At 42.5% G+C, this 19,157-nt stretch overlaps 1 protein-coding gene across 1 annotated transcript in view; it reads left to right on the plus strand.

Annotated features, from left to right (window-relative positions):
• The first annotated feature begins 5,364 nt into the window (after positions 1-5,364).
• Positions 5,365-19,157, plus strand: part of METAP1D (methionyl aminopeptidase type 1D, mitochondrial) — a 91,710-nt gene continuing 77,917 nt past the window's right edge. Inside the window, exon 1 of the mRNA XM_054972545.1 lies at positions 5,365-5,418. Coding sequence (XP_054828520.1) covers positions 5,373-5,418 — 46 coding nt within the window. The 5' untranslated portion in view covers positions 5,365-5,372. The remainder of the gene's footprint in view (positions 5,419-19,157) is intronic.

Consider the following 19,157-nt stretch of genomic DNA (forward strand, 5'->3'; position numbering starts at 1 on the left):
GACTTGTAATCACAGGGAAGAATCTTTCCAGGTGTCAAAAGGGATTGCAGGGGAGGAGTGCAGGTAATCCATGCAGTTAGTTAGCACTTCGTAGGACATAGACCATATATATCTGTTGCTGTCATGTCAAGTTTATTATTCATAAAGGGCTGGTTTTACATTTGATTGAGGACCTGGCTAGAAGGTGAATTTACTATGTAATTCAGTGTAGACACACTATTTTAGTGTCTTATGAATGGATGTAGTCTCCAAAAAAAGGTCCATAAATTCTCTCCCTGGGAGGATGGCCTCTCTTGTTCTTAAAAGATGCTAGCAGTATGAACCAGGAGGAGGAAGTGCTACAATGTGAATATTTGCCACAAAAGGTTTGCAGAATCTTCCTGGATACACAATTCAAATTGCAATTTTTTGTGCCACCTGGTAAAAGCACTCTGATCAGTTTATATCTGTGCTGCTGTGCAAAGGGGCTCACAATCAGCTGGAACATCTTCATTGCACTCTGGGGAAATTGAAACAATTTTATTTCCTGATTTAGGAGGGAAGCTTTCTAGGCCAGTTTGAGAATTTGATTTATATGCTGTGTAAGAACAGAGAAATGACAGTGCAGTGAACAGAGAGCACTCAGCCTCCTACGGCCATTGGCTGAATTGGGTTTATGGAAATTACTTGATAAGTTTTATTTGCTTCAGTTTTCATCTTCTCAATTCAATCTGGCTCTAGAGATTTTTTTAAAAAATGGAAGCTATTGAAATAAGTGTTGCTCACCACTGCACCGCTGCTTAGTGGAAAACTGAAATATATGCAACACTTTACATCAGTCTTAAACTTCTGCTACTACTTTAAGAATCTGACACATGTTGGGTTGGATCCAGCCCTTCCATGTTGTTTTATTTACAGTCTGCCTTTGTCACTGAGATCTAAGGTGGATTACACACTGCAAATAAACACAATATAATCAACACTCAGGATATTTACTGAACAAAATGCAGTATGATCAACAGGACATTCAAGGCAAAACAGATACAACTGGGCACAGTAGCTGCAAATTTGAAAACTAGCATAAAGCTGAACACAGAGATGAAACATTTCTGAACCAAAGTAGCTAATTAACATGACATCTTTAGCAATGTCGAACTGTTAGCAGAGTGTAAACAGCAGAGAAGTTATGCTGTGCTGATTAAAGAGGCAGAAAGTTTAAGAAATACTTGAGAGTGAAGGAGAGATAGAGATAGAGTCCTTGCTATCTGCCAGGTGAGCCTCCCTGGGACCAGGAACCTTTAACAGATGTTTCTCACTGGAACGGAGAGTCCTCGGGTTCATATGGGGAGATACGGTCCCATAGACACGCCGGTCCCAGTCCGCATGGGGCTTTATAGTTTAATACTAAAGCCCTGAACTTGATTCGGTACTCCACTGGTAGCCAGTGCAGCTGATGCAGTGCCAGTGTTATATGCTCATGCAGCGGCAGGCCCATGATAACGCCGCCGCATTCTGCACCAGCTGTAACTGCCGGATCAGGTTCAGGGAAGCCCTGCGTAGAGTGCGTTACAGTAGTCTAACCTAGAGGTGACCGTTGCCTGGACCACTGTAGTCAAGTCGCGGGACGAAAGATAGGGGCAAGCTGCCTGGCCTGTCGAAGATAGAAAAATGAGGACCTGGCGACCGCCATGATCTGAGCCTTCATGAATGATAATGGATCTTGCCTTATTGTCGTTCCAGGTCCACGCTGCTTGCTTTTCAGCATCATCTGTGGGCTTGGGTTTTTCGACTGTGTCCCACACTTCTAGTTCAACAAGCCGAGCCTTGACCATATCTGGTAATTCTCATCACTCAATCGATCGACATAGAACCGCTGCTGTGCTCCCCAGGAGTCTGCCATCTTTCCTCTATTGTCTGCCATGCTACTCTTTTGCCTGCAGCTATTTGAGCTCTGGCAGAGTTAATTGCTTCTCTAATTACAGCACGCTTGTGTCCTGGGCCCATAACCCTGTTAGCAGAGTGTAAACAGAACAGAGAAGTTACGCTGTGCTGATTAAAGAGGCAAAAAGTTTATTTAAGAAATACATACTTGAGAATGAAGGAGGAGAGAGATAGAGTCCTTGCTATCTCACTACATCTTGTAGAAGAGTGAATAAGACAGGAGATAAGAAGAAGCAGGATATTGCCCTGTTTAGCCCAATAGGAGACAAGACAAGGAAATGACCCCCAGGAGACAAGAGATGCTGCTCTCACTGTTCTAACTAAGTGATCCTTGGTGTCCCCTGCATAGAAGGCTCATTTTCCCTTTGCTGCTGCAGTACACCAGACATTGCAATTTCCAACACACATTACCCAGTTAGGAGCATATCTGCATCAGCTGACAGTACCCAATAGCACAGTCTATAGTCTCTGCTCCCTTTTTGAGCTATTTCTTATGACATAGCCCTATAATCTGAGTAGAATACCCTCTTAAATAATTCAGTTTTGCATAGTTTGCAGAAAACCAGGAGAGTGGGAGCTTCCCTGACCTCAGGCAGGCTGTTCAACCTTAAGAGGCAATTGCAAAGATGTTGGGGTGAGAGTTGCAGCCGGAAGGAGAGATCTTCAGGGACAGTTTTTAAGGGGTGTAGAGATGGACTTTTGTGAGAAGGGGATGGTGGGGAAAAACCCCTTTGTGGATTCTGATGGATCTCATGTCTACTTTGTCCCAAAGGAGTCTAGATGCGTTCTGTTGTTGTCAGCTGGCAAAAACGTACTTAGCATTTAAACCATCTTCATTACCTTGGTAATGAAACGAAGAGGCTTATAATAGTTTGCGACAAATCATTATTAAGCTGATGGTTAAATATTGAGAAAGATTTATAACCATTTAGAATTAATTTTCAACAAATCTCAGGACAGATATATCACTGCCCTATCAAGCAAGCCAGTGATGTCTTCTGATGTGCCACAAAGTGCGCATAACCATGGTTAGCACTCAGCATGGGTTGTAGTAATAACTCTAATGAATATCCCAAATTTACAGTGACTGTAGAGTTTTGGTAGATGAGTGTAATGCTATCCCTGGGAGGCAGGGATAGCAACATCAGAAAAATCACCTTGCAAGCACAGAGTCACGGAACCACTTTAATTGCAGCTGTTCTCCACATTTTATTTAGCTATTACATCCCTAGCTAAAAACATGGTTTCACATAACAGTTTACAGGCAAAGCAGAGTAGTCATCAGGCCGGGAGAAAAATGTCCCTTTAACAGAGACATAATGTGTGGAAACGGGAAGCTGAAGCTTTTCAAGGCATGGAGGTAACTCCCATTAAACCTCTGTTAAAAAGATGGCATTTTTTTCTCCAGGCAGCTGGCAACCCTGAGTGAAAGCATCATTAGAAACCAACCAACCAAACACTGACTGCAGAGAGGCCAAAGGAGTGACACAAATTAGAGAATTTCTCGAATTAAGAAAATTATATTCAATATGTTTGGAATTATGAAAAGATTTTCATTTACAATTGAGGATGGAATTTCAATTGAATTTCAGTAATATTGAATTTCAATAATGATAATTGATTTAAAAGCCACCTATATCAAGGAATAAATATGCTGAATGCCATGCCCAGGGCCATATTATTCATAAGGCTGACTAGGCTGGCCATGGGGCCCTGCAGGGACCAGGAGCCTGTCAATTTTTTTTTGCTGAGGCACACCGCCACATAAATTACAATTAATTGATTCTCTCATATAACCTCTATTAATAAGATAATGAACTGCTTCCTTATTGAAGTGAAACAAATGGTCTCTTATATTAAAATAGTTATCCATAAATTATATATTTTTAATAAATAATAAAAATTGTATTCACTTCAAAATATTACCAGATTGAACAAAGATATCCCAAAATGTGTTTTCCTGAAGAGTTCTACTCGTGCAATAAAAGTATTTTAAAAATTGTGAATAGAATTCTTCAGGAGACCCTCAAAATGGATATAGGGCTACGTACTGTGGTCTAGTACCTACCGTACCAGAGTCAGGCTGTCAGCTGCAGTGGGGTGAAAAATTGAAGTGCCGGAGGGGGCTCAAAATACCTGAAAGCCTAGGGGCCTGACCGTGGGTTAATACAGTACGGGCCATGCCAGTAAGTAACCACAGCACATACCTAATTTTTTTTAGGGCCAGTACACAGAGGGGGCAGGCATTCTGGACAGACACTGAGGCGTCTAGCTCCTTGCACCTTTCTTCCTATCCAGTTTACTTTAGTAAACAAGAACTTGCAGCAAATAACAGGCCAGCCTGCAAATTCAAACTGGCTGTCCCTGAAAAGGGCAGTGTGGTGTAAAGGTTTAACTGCTGGAATAGGATCTGGGAGACCTAGGTTCAAATCCCTGTTTTACAGGCCTGGCGGAAAGATAACAAATCCCACCGGATTGTGAAAATTCAGTCCTTCCAAGCAATCCAAGTGGGCTTGTGGGATCTTGAGTCCTGGCTTACAAAAACAGCGTTGTTGAAACCAAACGAATCTTTCCTTGGAGGAAATTCTTCCTCCATCGACACGTCCTGCTTCAACTGCCTTGTTTCCATTCTGACGGCTTTAAAAGCAAACCCCCCAAAATCAAGAGCAGAAAAAGAAATCGAATGATTCTCCAAAGTCCTTATGGCAGGTCATGAGATGCTGGTGGCTCCTTTATGCATGACAGAACCTTTCTTAGAATTTCAAGAAATATGGAAGTATAAGAACAGTTTTTATGGAAGCAGACTGATTAGAAAATTAATATTTTAAAATGTTGAATATAAAATATTGAGTGTAATGTTGAATATAAAATGCTGAGTAAGAAGATGGAAAGGAGCAATATTTTTTAGCTTAAACGTGCTGTTCTATATTCTGTTTATGTATTTTTAAATGAATTATTATTGTCTTTTTCCAATAAACTTTAAAAAAGAGAAAGAGATGCTGGTGGTGACACTTAAGGGATCGCTCCCTTCTGCTAACTAGCGCTCCAGTTAGCGTACCGCATCGTATGTAGGCAAGGATCACATTCGTTGCTTTTTTCAGTTTTGAAAATTCCCTTAGAGCTGATAAGAAAGGCGAATTCCAGGTTTAGCAATACATCGTTCAAGGTTTGCACCAAGGGTTGAGAGGTTTTCTGTGCAACCCATTGGTGAGTTACTCCAGTTTAAGCCCATAACACTCAATGGACTTAGAGTGAAGTAACTCTCCATAGGATTGCACTGTTTGCTTTCAATCGGGGTAGATTGCAACCCCTGAAATTACCTGGCTTGCTTGCGGGACTCCTCTGTAGCCCACAGGCAGAAACCTGGGCGCACCCGACCCCCTCGGTCTCCTCATGAGGAGGAGGAGGAGGAAGGGATCCCGCTTCCACGTGACCCAACACGGCTGTCCAAGATGGCGGCGCCCAGGAGCGCTGTTGACATGTTGCTGCTGCTCAGAGGTGAGTGGATTTTCCGAGCCGTATCAGGAGTGAGTCTGAACGTGAGGCCAGTGAGAGACTTGTGGGTTGATTTGCAAGGAGGGTGGAGAGGAGGACGAACTGTGCTTGTGACTGTCACAACGCAAACACACACCACTGGGGGCGGCGGGGAGAATGGGACCGGGAAGTCTTGTGTAGAGAAAATTTACCTTGGAGTCTGAAGAAGGGAGCTCTGACTCTCTCAAGCTTCCACTCTGAAAATCTTGTTGGTCTCTAAGGGGCCACTAGACTCCAATCTTTCCGTTGCCTTACTGACCGTCTCAACTTGTAACGATTATTCCTTCCCCCTTCCCCCTTTAATGTAGCCGTGGCCGTTTGTCGTTCAAATAAGTAGTTTTTAAAAAGACTGTGCTTTATTTGCACTTTATTTTATTTTTATTTTATTTCCTCGTTGCAGACCCAAAGTGGCATATATTGTTCTCTTATCTTCTGTTTTATTTTCACAAAAAGCCTGTGAGGTAGGTTAGGCTGAGAGACTGTGTCTGTCCTAAGGTCATCCAGTGAACTTCTGTGACAGAGTGGGGATTCAAACTTGGGTCTTCCAGATCCTAGTCTAACACTCCAAGCAATCTAACACACCTGCAGTTTTAATTCAGAGAGTTCCAGGCTGACTTTTCTAATTAAATTACAATTTCTTGTTCAGAACATCTCAGCATAGTCAAATATAATGAATGGATGTTCTTTATTTCAGAGCATTGAACCTCTGAAATGATCCTTGTTTTGTGTATCCTAAGCTTGTATGTATGCTAATTTGAAGGGATGATATTGTGAGTTTTAAGTATATTTCTTGTATCTCTTTATAAATTAAAATTATAGAGCTAGCTTATGCTGCTGGCTCAGACTGCTCTGCCAACTTGCCAGTACCGACTATTCTGATTGCCAGCTATTCACTAAAGTCTCAGGCAGGACTGAGCATTGGTACCTGAAATGCTGGAGATGTTGGCACACGAGATCTTGTGCATGCAAATCTCTGTCACTAACTCTACTTTGTTATTGTACTAATAAAAATGTCCCGGATTGTTGGTGGCTGTTCCTCCTTCTATTGGAACCGAAGCTGGTGATATTTGATGTCCAATCATTGCCAATTGGTGCTTGAAGGAGATGGTGCCTTGCACGTATTCTGATTTCTAACGAGAAGTTACAGAGTCTGAACCCAAGTTCAGGTTTTTAGGTTGCTGAACTAAACTAATTAAAGGCCAACAATCCTCGATTACTACCTTTGGATTATATTACATTGAGGAAGTAACAGTGCCAGTCTTTTGTTCCTGCCAGTGAAATAGAGTGAATCTAAAGCATACAGATAGGTGTGCTGGGGGAGTTATGTAGTGAGTGTGCTAGACGGATCTGCAGTCCAGTTGTAATTGGACTGTCTATACCTTGTTAGCTTTGCGACAAAACTGATTTATTATATTCAAGAGTTTCTTTTAATCTGGCTAGGTTGTGGGTGTGAAGCTAAGGATTAAATCTTATGTATGCTGTCTTGGGAAGCAAGTCCCCTTATGCTTGGTGGAATTCACTTGTTCAGTAAACACACAACATAGATGGATGGTGTGGCAGCCTCAGAATCAGAAAGTTCAAGGATATAATCAGGCACGCAAGCTGCTGCAGTATTTAATTATATCGGTGTTTCTGATATTTACATATCTGAAAATGATTTAAGAAGGACAATTCATTACAATGATACCTTCCTTTTTAAAGGAATAAGCAAATGCAATTTGGAAGAATTTACTATTTGGGAGACCAGTTTTGGATTACCATAAGAATTCAGTTTTGGGAGGGACGGGGGATTAAGTGTCATTCTTCGAAATATACGCCTAGTACATTAACAGGATCTTGAAAAAAAGAGAACTTAATCTGTTCTGTTGAATAACTTGCATTGTAGGATGGAAGATGACACAAGAAATGAATCAAATGGGTTTTAAAGCATATATAAATATTTAAAAATATCTTAAAAATTCAAATACAGTTGTCCACAAACCACATTTTTAAGGGTTGCAAACTGGGATAGAGCTCTGCCCAGTATGTATTGAGGATACCCATTGGAGCAATCCATTCAGTCCTGGTTCTGCGCAGGCCGGCCCCATTGATAACCAGTGGCATATCTTACATTTTTGAACCTGTTTTTCTGCCATATTTGTAGCATATTTGAAACTTCATGGCCCTATTCCATACAATATTAGACCAACTTAGATCTCATTAAACCAATGGGAATTAAATTAGTTGCAGATGACTTTGTCATGTTGATGTCAAATTTTTTTAGCACAATTAACTTTTTCTGAAGGTTTCACAAATAGTTTTGAAGCCACTATAGTGAAGACATTTGCTGGATTTACATTTTTCCCCCATAAAAAGATAGTGAGACGAACAAAACTTTAAAAAGCAATACTGATGTTGTCTATCCAAGCACTAACATAGTCTTTCTATATTGGCTCAATTGGTTATACTATTGTAGTAGATTGTAGCTGTCCTAATTATGCATTGGAACCATTCTCAAGGATTAACAATAATTGCATTGGAGTGATACTCCCATTGCTAATAACAAAAATCAGAATAATGCTCTTTGAAAACTGGCTTAAAGGTGCACGAGAGACTGCTGTATCCTTATCTGCACTGATTTACTGATTTTGAAAAGCAAAAGCTTCATGAAGCAGGAGCTCTTCGCATCTCCTTGTAAGTGGCTCTCAATCTTCAAAAACATTCAGTCCCTGCAATAAATGCTTGATTTTTATATTTGAAATTGAAAAACAAATACGATGGTTATGCCTTTCTTCTTATTTTTTTTGACATCTTGAATGCAAAGGATCAGGATGTTGACCTATAAGGAAGTAATCATCTTAACAAGAAGAAGGTACTTAACAGATTTGTTTCTTGCCTCTGAGCTGATGCTGGCCTAGTGTATTCTTTGCTACTATTCAGAAAAGTAAAAAAAAAAACCCAACCCAACACAAAAGTAGTTATTTAACTTTGGTTTAATACAATGACCCCCACCTGTGGCAACCTCTGATGTGTTTTCAAGTGTGCATGTCTTTCTTCCCCCTATCTGTTCCCCTAGAATCAGGGCTCATTTTGAGGGGGAATGCACAGGAACGCAGTTCCAGCAGTTCCCCAAAGAGGTCACATGTCAGGTGACCCCGCCCACCTGACTGTCGGCCATTTTGGGCCCGTTTCAGTCTGGATTGGGGCCGAAACGGCCTGGATCGGGCCTCTGACGAGTGGTGGATCACTCTCCTACTCAGCATTGGCCCAATCCTGACCGACCATTTTGGGGCCCTTTTCAGCCATATTCAGCCCCTTTTTGCCATTTTGGCCCTGAATGGCCAGGTTTGGGTCCAAAGCAGCCAGGATAGGTGATGTCAGGGGGCGTGGCATATGCAAATCAGTTATGCTAATGACACACTTCCGGTGATGGCAATGGGTTATGCTAATGGGTTATGCTAATGAGTTCCTCCAGCTCTTTTTCTAGTAAACGACCCCTGCCTAGAGTAAACAGCTAGTCCTGGCTTTCCTCCATCTCTTTGGAGCAGGAGATATTTTAGAAGACCTGTGGAGGCATCTGTAGGGAGACCCCATTTGGAAACAGCTGTCTCTGTTATAGGAGAATCCTTGGCGTGGAACCTCCAAATGTTTTGTGACTGGCTGCAGCACCCATGGCAGCCTTGCTGTGATTGGCTAGGCTTTTCATCGCAGCCATTTTGTGGGGCCATCAACTTGGTGTTCTCAAAATTCCAAAAGTGCCCATGGACTGTACAAGGTTGGGAAACCTAATTTAATGCAAAGATAAAATAAGAATTATGAGGCAGAATTCAGTATGCACGTCTAGGTTAACTAGTTGAGTGTTTGCATTAATTTGTCACACATATACTGTACGTGTAACACCTTACAGCTTTAGAAAAAGGACAGACTTTAATTGATTGTCACTTCATATATCAGATTTTTCTACATTTTCCATATGTTCTACAGTCTCCTATTACTCTTTAATTATGCATATCTTGGCACATGGTGTAGTAAGAGTGTGTGCACACCCTGGCACATGATGCAGTGTGTTCAGTGCCATGAGTACATGTTTTGAACAGCTATTGTGGTTATCTGCCTGGTTTACATACTTTTATAACATAGACTCTGCTTCATATATTATAAAATTCATGGAAAATCCTTGTTGAATAGGATATTTATTTCTTAAAATAGTTGTATCATGCTTTCATGGTGGCTTATAAATGACCATTTAAAATAGGCAGAATAAAATGAAGCCCCGAATAACCCTCTTTCCTCATAACAGTTTTTACAATCAGTACTCCAGTAATTAATTAATTTTTTTTAAAAATGTTTACTACATTGATCACCTGCCTTTCTCACTAAGACTCAGGGCAGATTACAAAGTATAGAAAACAGTTCAGTCAGATAGCACAGGACAACCCGTAGCAATGCAATAGGATTATGAACATTAGGAAACAACGTAAAGAGAAAACTGCCTAAGACATTAAAAAATAGAGTGAATTACAAAGGCACGAGTGCAGTAAAGGCAAAATGATACATACAGTAAACATTGCAACAGACTACAATCCTATTTCCTTATAGAAGTGCCTTTTTGGACCATTCCATTCCACTGCAATTCCCATCCTTTTATACACATGCCTCCTGTACATTTCTGTTTTCTGCGTTCTGAAGAATGATAGAAGCGCAGGAGCCTTTCGGACTTCTTCAGGCAGGCTGTTTCACAAGGGAGGAACCTCCAGTGAGAATGCACATTGTGTGGTCAACCTTTCCTGTTTGCAGGGTGCACCCTCAGAAGAGCAAAGCTGTCACTGTAGAGTGTATGGGAGAGGTGGCCCTGCAGGTGTGTGGGTCCAAGGCCATGAAGGCCTTGGTAGGTGATGTGGAATGGCACTGTAACGCCTCCTCGACATTTCTAGGTGGCACACACCCTGCCTTCTCACCACCTTAGGGAACTCGTTACACAGTGTGGGAGCAATAGTAGAAAAAGCATGGGCTCTAGTTGATGCCAGGTGGGCTATGCTAGCAAGTGGCAAACGACCATGACTTATGCACAGGGACACACTGTAGCATATGAAGAATCGTTGGGTAGCTGATGATTGTGTGTGGGGAACAGTAAGTGTAGGAAGAGACAGGCTGCCACTTGCTTAAAGCGATCATACACATTCCCAGCCATTCAGTAGTAAACATAGGCATAGATACCAAAGCAAGAGGCAAAGTAGCAAAACTAGCAAACGCTTCCATTCCACTGGCGCACAGCAATCATGACACAAACAATTAGTCATGCAAGGGAGACCACAGTTAGCAAGTGTCAATGGCCCGAAGACCATAACGACAGCACCCTACCCAGTGAAGCCCCCTACTTACACACAATGCTCAAGCCCTCTTCCAGGAAGAGCTTACAATACTTCCATTATAGCTTAGTGAGAAGGAAGGACGGATACCTGTGGCCTTAAGCTCTCCAGACCTTCTGTCAAGCAGGGCTTATTGTTATTGCCTAGTAGACCACACAGCTTGGTGTAGCGGTTAAGAGCAGCGGGACTAATCTGGAGAACTGGGTGTGATTCCCCACTCCTCCACTTGAAGCCAGCTGGGTGACCTTGGGTCAGTCACAGCTCTTCCAGATTGTTGTGGGGATAATAATACCATACTTTGTAAACCACTTTGAGTGGGTGTTAAATTGTCCTGAAGGGTGGTATATAAATTGAATGTTGTTGTTGCCATTATTATTATTATTATTATTACTACTACTACTACTACTACTACTACTACTACTACTACTACTACTACTACTACTACTACTACTACTACAATAGAAAAGGGTTGTACTTGCATGCAAACAAACCTTTTGCCAAGGAAAAAGCCATGAGGAAGCAGCGAGCAAGGAAGTCCTGCTCCTATTCCAGTCGCAACAGCTAGCCAGCTGCATCATCCAGTGGGTAGAACGGGGTCTGCACATGTAAAAGTGTTAAAATCCCATTGTGGAAGTAATAATGGCACACAGACAGTATTCAGAACCCTGCACATCATGCATCAGTATGGCTTTTTGTATGTAAGGGGAACAACTACTAACAAGCAAGAAGCAGGGGGACCTTGTGGATGAGAAAGAATGGAAGTGACAGTGGCAAGAGTCCAGGGTGCAGCATTATGTGGGCTGTTTGTTAACCCACTGGGAACAATACTGCAGAGGGAACAGGAGATGTGGGTAGAATGCCTGCTGGCAACAATAATTTGAGATGGAAAAGAGAAAGGCAGAAGAGCTAAAACCTAAGGGTGCTGCACCAAACAGCCAGTGGGACAGAGAGTAGGAAGGCTGAAGATGGCGCCCTTGTACACTCCGCTTCCGAGATCTGATGAGATCAGGCTCTCCTCGGCTGTCCAGGTCAGGATCGCATGAGAAACACACTTCTCCCTTTCCTAATCACTTGTGAACCCAACTCAACAAGTGGGCTGAGCGATAAGAGGTCTTAGACTTGGTCTTTGAGGATAGTTTCCCAGAAGAAAGAGCTTGGGAGATACTGATACATACCACAAATAGTGCTGAGAGACAACCAGAGTGAGTGGCACGAGGACCACCGGTCTCACTCTTACAACTGCCAGCTGCAGGATTCCCATTTCTCCCAGCTTCCTCCATCCCCTTGTGTATTCCATCATGAATTAGCTAGGATGGTCAGCTGATTGTCACGAGAGGAAGGTCACTGTTTGAATGTTTATTTATTTAATGGCATCTGTTCTGGAGTGAGTTCTGATGCAATCACACATTAGCAAACGTTTTTTTCTTACATCTGAAATCTGTGCGGCAAATGAATGGATAGCAGTTCCATTCGCTGATGGCGTTGGCTGCTCTTGTTATATACTCTGGAAATGTATGTGAATCTTTTAAGAATAAAAGGATGACTGTCTGACAGTTGGCTTTCCAGTGGTTGCTGCTGCTTATAGGATTTTCTGGTACTCTGCATGCCGCTGAGGGTTGGATGGGATCCTCTCCTCTGCCTGAGTTTAGTGACTCCCAAACTGTCTATGGAGAGACATGGAGCTAGTGATGAATAATCCCTAATAGCTGCAATAGTCACTTCCTTGGACCAGGGGCTTATCAGAGGTGGAGAGTGATTGAGAAAGCGTGTTGCCACCTCTGTCATTCCATTCCACTCCTCATTCTCCCATTGTTAGTTCCTCTGATGCTTGCACTTGGCCGATGTGGAAGATAATATTAAGACAATACTCACCCATCTGTTGCAGAGTCTGATTGCTTCTTGTTCTGTCTTGTGGCTAGACATGGGCACAAATCGAAATACGAAGCAAATTTCATCACAAAACGGGCCGTTTCATGTGTCATGAAACAGCACTTTGTGGGGTTACGGTTATCATGAAATTACCACAAAATTCACAACTTTTTGGCCTGTTTTGTTAGCTTCATGAACTATTCATAATTGCAGACAGGCTGGCGCCAATCCATTGATTCCCTAGGCAACAATGGGCCCATACCTTTTGTTGCCATTGGAAACCCCGATCATAGCCCACTTACCCTTGATTGGCAGCTCTCCTAGCCATCTGGAGAGCTTCCATTCTGCCCTATACAGCCAGGAGCTGGGGGGGGGAGCAATCCCCTAAGCAACCAAGGAGGTGGGCCTTCTGTAGCAATGGGCACACCAATCTCACCCTTCCAAACCCTGTTAGGCAGGTCTGTCAGCCAACCAGCTCCATCACTGCCGGTCCTTCGTCCTCTTCTGATCCAGCAACTCCCAGTCCCTGTTTCATTCATGCACTCTAGCAGCACTTCCCTTCCCACCCTTCCCAATCTTTCCCAATCAACATATTGCAAACTAGGAGGGTAGGTGGAGGAGAGCCTGCTGAAGTCTCCCTGCGAGTTTGGCATCTCTGAGTATGAAGGGGGCTGTTGAAATGCCCTGGGTTCTGATGAATCATGCAACTAACTAATCGTTTCAGCAAACATGTCAATTTCGTGAAGTTTCGTGATTTGCAATTTGTGGATCGCAATGAAACACGAAACTCTAGTTTCGGGCTTTTTCTGTTTCATGCCCATGTCTACTTGTGGCTCTGACCTTGTAGAGAACAATGGAGCCATGAATGTTTGACCAACCAGTGGCAATATGTGGAACAGAGTACTTCCCATGGTGAGGGCTTATCTAGGTTAGAGGTTTCATTGTCCAAAGGAAGGCTCCAGCCTCCACAGGACAGACGTTGTGTCTCCTACATGGGAGACATTGCTAAGAAAAGGCTGTTAAGCCAGAACACAGTTTCCTTGTATGCCAGTGGGGAAATGAAGACATTTTGTGACCATGACATGTAGGCAGTGCTCTGTACACCAATCTCTCTTATTGGGGAAATGCAGGGTGGGACAGAGAATGTGCAGGTGTCATTCTTTTGAGGCGTAATCTCCCTTGTTTCGTGCCAACTATGCTCCCTGGCTTACCTATGGCTTTGTCTTTCTAATGACAGAACTGAAATTCCTGTTGGAACTTAGAGGCAAGCTACAAGAGACGAATTACACGAGGAGGAGCATGTGAAGTGAGTTGCAATGTTAGCCAGGAACCTGAGTTTTAAGAGATTGGATGGCTTTGTTAATTTCCCCTCTCTACAGAGCCAGGGAGATCACTGCTTAGAGAGTTTGTTAATTTCCTGTTTGCTTCCCAACCTCTGTCAGTTTCACCTCCCCTTCTAAGAGGGGAAAAGGAAATAAACAAACTTTCTGAGCAGTGATCTCCCTGGCTCTGTAGATAGGGGAAATTGACAAAGCCTTTCAATCTCTTTTAAAACTTAGCTTCCTGGCAAACATTGTGACTCCCTTCACATGCTCCTCCTTGTGTAATTCGTCTCTTGTAGCTTCGCACTTAGTGTCCAGAATCTTGAGGCTGGGTATCTGTGTTTTGTTAAAGCAAGCATTATTCATTTGCTCTTTATTTCTGTCCCCCATCCCTACCGAGCTGTTGTGTTTTTGTGGTTGCTGTTCTCTTTGCACAAAGTACCCTATTTCCAAAGTCCCAGCTTGGGTGCGTGGATGTGTAGAAATATGTCATTCAAGTGATGCAGCCCCATCTCATGTGCTAAGACATTTCAGGTCTGCATTTCATTGCTACACTTTATATCGCTCTCGTATTGGTCCATGATTAGTTCCTGACTTAGTCAGAATCCTGTCCTATGCCATGGTTATAGAGGGTGAAGGAGGCAACAGGAACAGCTTACACCACTGCTTTTGTTTGGGTTTTATGCTGATACATGGGATGGGAATAAGATCTAGACTAAACCATACTTCTTTCTCAACTCGTGCTCATTTCTCTTCTCCATACTTCAGTGGCAGCTTCCTTGAAGATGACAGTGTTCCTATGTTGATGTCGATTCACTGTGCCAAGGTACCTTTAGGCTTTGTCAGCACAGCTGCAGCCTTATCTCATAGGAAGGATTCTGCTTCAGTCATATATGTTGGAGCTGGCTAAAACTGCATACGTGTGTGCAGGGTTTTTTTTCTGGGAAAAGAGGTGGCAGAACTCTCAAGAGGAAAATGCGGAAGAAACACATGGGATTCTTTGAAATCATATTATTTTCAAGCACTATTGCCGAGTATTTTCAAGAGGTGCCGGAACTCCATTCCCCCTGAAAAAAAGACCTGCATGTGTGTAAGAAGAAAACAATAAAAGCAATTTGGGGTGGAGGAGGAGCAGGGATCTGTGGTGGAAATGGAAAATCAGTGAAAATTACCCTCCCCTTTTTTGCCAACAGAAGGGCAGGCACATTTATTAATTCGTTTGTTTATATTTATCTTCATTTATAGACTTTCTTGTTTTATTTGTTCTATTTTATGCTTTGAATCCTCTTTTAATACAACGGTGTTACATGACTGGCCAAATGACCGTAAATAAAGAAATGAACGAATACCTTCCTTGCTGAAACTTTTTTTGGGATCCAGCTCATTGTGTTCGTCACAAGATGGCAAGATCCTTTCTTACAGTGGCAGTTTCTCGTGACCGCAGCATCTCCTCTCTTGCTTCTGCTGTTCCCAGCCCTTTCCGCCTTCTCTTTCCCCTCAGCCATTCACCGCTGCCATTTTTCATGTGTCTGCTTTACATGAATACTTGGAGCTGCTTAATACTGAAACAGAGCGTTAGCCCACTGAGACCGGTATTGTCCAATTTGACTGGCAACAGATCTCCAGTGCTTCAGGTGGAGGTCTTCTGTATCACCAGTTTCCCGATCCTTTCTAAGTGGAGATGCCGAGGATTGAACTTTGGACCTTTGGCATGCAAAACGAAACAAAGCTTCTGCCCCTTTTAGCTTCTTCAGAACCTTCCTTCTTTCTGCTTCCAAGTAATTCTTCTTATCAAACAGGTTTTTTCCCCCCGGTCTCTTTTAGGATCTCTGCTGACTAGGTACATCTGCAGTCCATTGGATTGGAAGGACGTTCTTTTTTATTCTGAAGGTGGTAACATTACTGAAGCACTCTGACCTTTTAAATCAAACCATTGCTTTAGTTGGAGGTGGGTAGCTGTGTTGGTCTGCAGTGGATGAGCAAGTTTCCAGCCCAGTAGCACCTTCAAGACCAACAGGAGTTTCCCAACTTGTGCTCATTTCCCTTCTCCTCCCATCTCTTTTAAGAGTCAAGCTCCCTTTTTCGGATAAGAGTAGAAATGGAGATCTCCGAGTCTTTTTATCCCAGTCAAAAGGTGGGAGGGGTGTTGCAAAGAAGTAAAATAGGATGTGGAGGTTCAACGTGAAATGCAATTCGCTTGATTGGAGCAGGGGAGGAAATGAGAAAATTCAGCATCAGTAGTGAGAAAAGAATCCTATGTCCCTGTTCAACCTTGAATTCTCCATTCCTGCTCATATCTGATGAAGCGAGCATGACTCTCAAAAGCTTATAACCTGGAAACTCTTGTTTGTCTTTAAGGTGCTACAGGACTTCAGCCTTGCCCAACCACTGTTTTATTTACTTTTGAATGAATGGCTGTATAGTTTGTATGTTGTCATCTTCTGTCCCTTACATTTGAATTTGCCAAGGGCACATGTTAGCTGCTAATAAGTGCTGTTGTAGAATAGTGGTTAAGTAGTTAGGATGCGAATCCGCACTCTGCTGATTTGAATCCTGCTACTGCCATGAACTTGGCAGGTGGCCTTGAGTACGCCACTCCTCTCAGGCCCAGATCCCCAGCTGTATTGTGGGGATAACAACAACACAGACTTTGTTCGCTGCTCTGAGTGTGGCATGCTGTCTACAGGAATGGTATATAAATACAGTTGTTGTTGTTAAATAAGACAAAGAAGTTCATCAGCCGACTTTACTGAATATATAACATAAATGCACAATCTAGTATCACTTCAAACATTCCAGTCTTGCTGTTCTACTGCAGACCCACACAGCTACCCACCTGATAAATATACAGTGTATTTCACAAAACCTAGAGGAAGACTATAGATGTTCTTAATCTTTTTGTTCTCCTGGTTGTTTCTACTTCATCAGACCTAGGAATAGAATTTTCTGTAACTGGCATACAGGAATTTCTATTAAAATATTAATGTTGTGCATTTTTGTATAATCCAACTATTACATTAGTATATGGAAATGTGTAGAACGATTTGCCTTTGGGTCTGCAGAGTCTGTATCTTGCATTTATTGCATGCTGCAGAAAGAAGCCTTTTGGCCAAAGCGGTGTGTTTAATTTCATTTTTTAGTCTTCAGTTACAAGCTTCTGGCAGGCTTTTAACCCGCTACTGTTACCTGGTGGCGCCGATATTTCATCAGCGTTAGACAAGCAGTCTACCTGGACATAGGCCCAGATGCGCCTTCATGAGTAGTGAACGTGATCTCTTGTGTTAAGGAATCCAAGACTTTTAGAACTGGGAATCCCAAGGGAGCTGAAAGAAAACTGTGTTTGAAGCTTGGCTCTTGCGGCTTTTAAAAAAACCATTCTCTTTGTGCTTTTGTGGCGCATAGTCTTATGAGCAAATTGCTCTCTGTGCAACCGTTTTTTGGTCCTATTGACAACATAAAATAGAAAGTAGAAGGGATACAAACTATTAAAGGGTGTAGTATTGTAATGTTCTTTAACCTGCCTTGATTGCCACTTGTAGATGGTCTCATAACAATGACTAAAGAAAAGGTAGTTTATTTATAGTGTTCCCTCTCTGGTGTTTTTCTTTTTTCCAAATATGTCAGGGAACACTGTTTATATTAACAGACTGAATCTAGTTCTGATATTTGCTATGACTTTTCTTCCATTAAATGTAGTACATTTGTGAATTTTAGGGTGTAATCACTTGGCCATCGTGGCTACGCTCCAATCATTTGTTTCACTTGTATAAGATTTTTGAAAGCTCAGTTGTATAGCCGTATAGCAGCGAGTGAGGAGGGCATCTATACTATTAAAGCCCACTTTTATTTTTGATGTGTAATACCCTGGTAGAGCTTTCATTAACAGTTGCTTTAATCTTCTTATTTCTTGCTGACATTTTATTAGTATGAATCATAAGCAAGAAGATGATTTAAAAGGCAGCAGAATAAAACCGTGTATGATGAAAGCAAGGGGTTGGATTCAAAGTACCCTCACAAGAGCTCTGCTGACAGAGTTACTTCCTTCCCTCGTCCTTCCTCCTGTAGTCCAGTGAAGCGAAATTGGAAAAATTGCCCTCCACCCTTTCCTGGCGGCAGTATCTTATACTGGTGGAAAACAAGACTTGGGGTCCAAGCCAAACTCCCCCCCCTCATTTTGTTATTTGTGTGAATGAAGCAGTGTTCTTGGACATCCCTACCTCTTGCCCGCCTGCCAGAGCCCCCTGGCCAGCCTCAAAACCCGTTGTGGGTAGAGGACGCTTTGGCCGTGAGGTTGGGTATGGTGTGTGGAGCATTAGCAGGAAGAGGGGAGGGCTCAGTGGAAGTCATCCTCCAGTCTTTCATGTGAACAGAGAAAAGGCCCTGCAAGAAGGATTAATTCCTCTCCTGGTGAAGTGCTCTGCCCTGGATCCAGCATCATTCCCAGGGATCACCCAGACCGCTGGGGAACATATTTTTGTAGACCTGCGGGGTTCGAAGGTGACCAAATGCTCTTTTCCTTGCTCACAGTTCAGGTTCTCCAGGTCAAACCAAATAAGAAAACAGAATAAAAACACAGGAACAAATAAATTGCATGTTTTATTTTGCTCGTTTACCTTCGTAAATGAGGGGCATTCTGTGTTCTCATTTTTGTGTGTGTATTTGTGACCTTGGGGGGAACTGCAGTTGTGGTGAACCGTAGTAACCCGTTTTGAAACTAGCATTTATAGTGGCTCTCCAAAGTGCCATGATGCCTGGGTTCCCAAAACAGTTGTGGCACGTGCGCTGCACACCTGCTGCTCCCTTGAATCATCTCTAAACCTTGTTTGCTGATACAACATGGCTCTTCTAATTCTCTGTCGCGCTTGGCTTTGGGGTAAGGTTGAGATCTGATCAGTAATTGCTAGGCTAGACCCAATATAACAAAAACTCCCAGAGGTCATTTTAATGAGCAAGGAAAAACAGTTTGGACTTGTATTACTTTAAAAGTAATGATAAAAACAAACATTCCCATCCTTCAAATGGAGTGTGAAGGGGTGAATGAATCTCACCAAAACACATCACATTTGGGGCCAAGAAATGGTCAGATTAATTTATTTGTACCCCATCTTTCTGTCCAAAGAGGGTTATATCATTTTCATGTCCTCCATTTTATCCTTACAACAAC

Source organism: Eublepharis macularius, chromosome 2 (assembly GCF_028583425.1).
Source record: "Eublepharis macularius isolate TG4126 chromosome 2, MPM_Emac_v1.0, whole genome shotgun sequence".
NCBI classification, from domain to species: domain Eukaryota; kingdom Metazoa; phylum Chordata; class Lepidosauria; order Squamata; family Eublepharidae; genus Eublepharis; species Eublepharis macularius.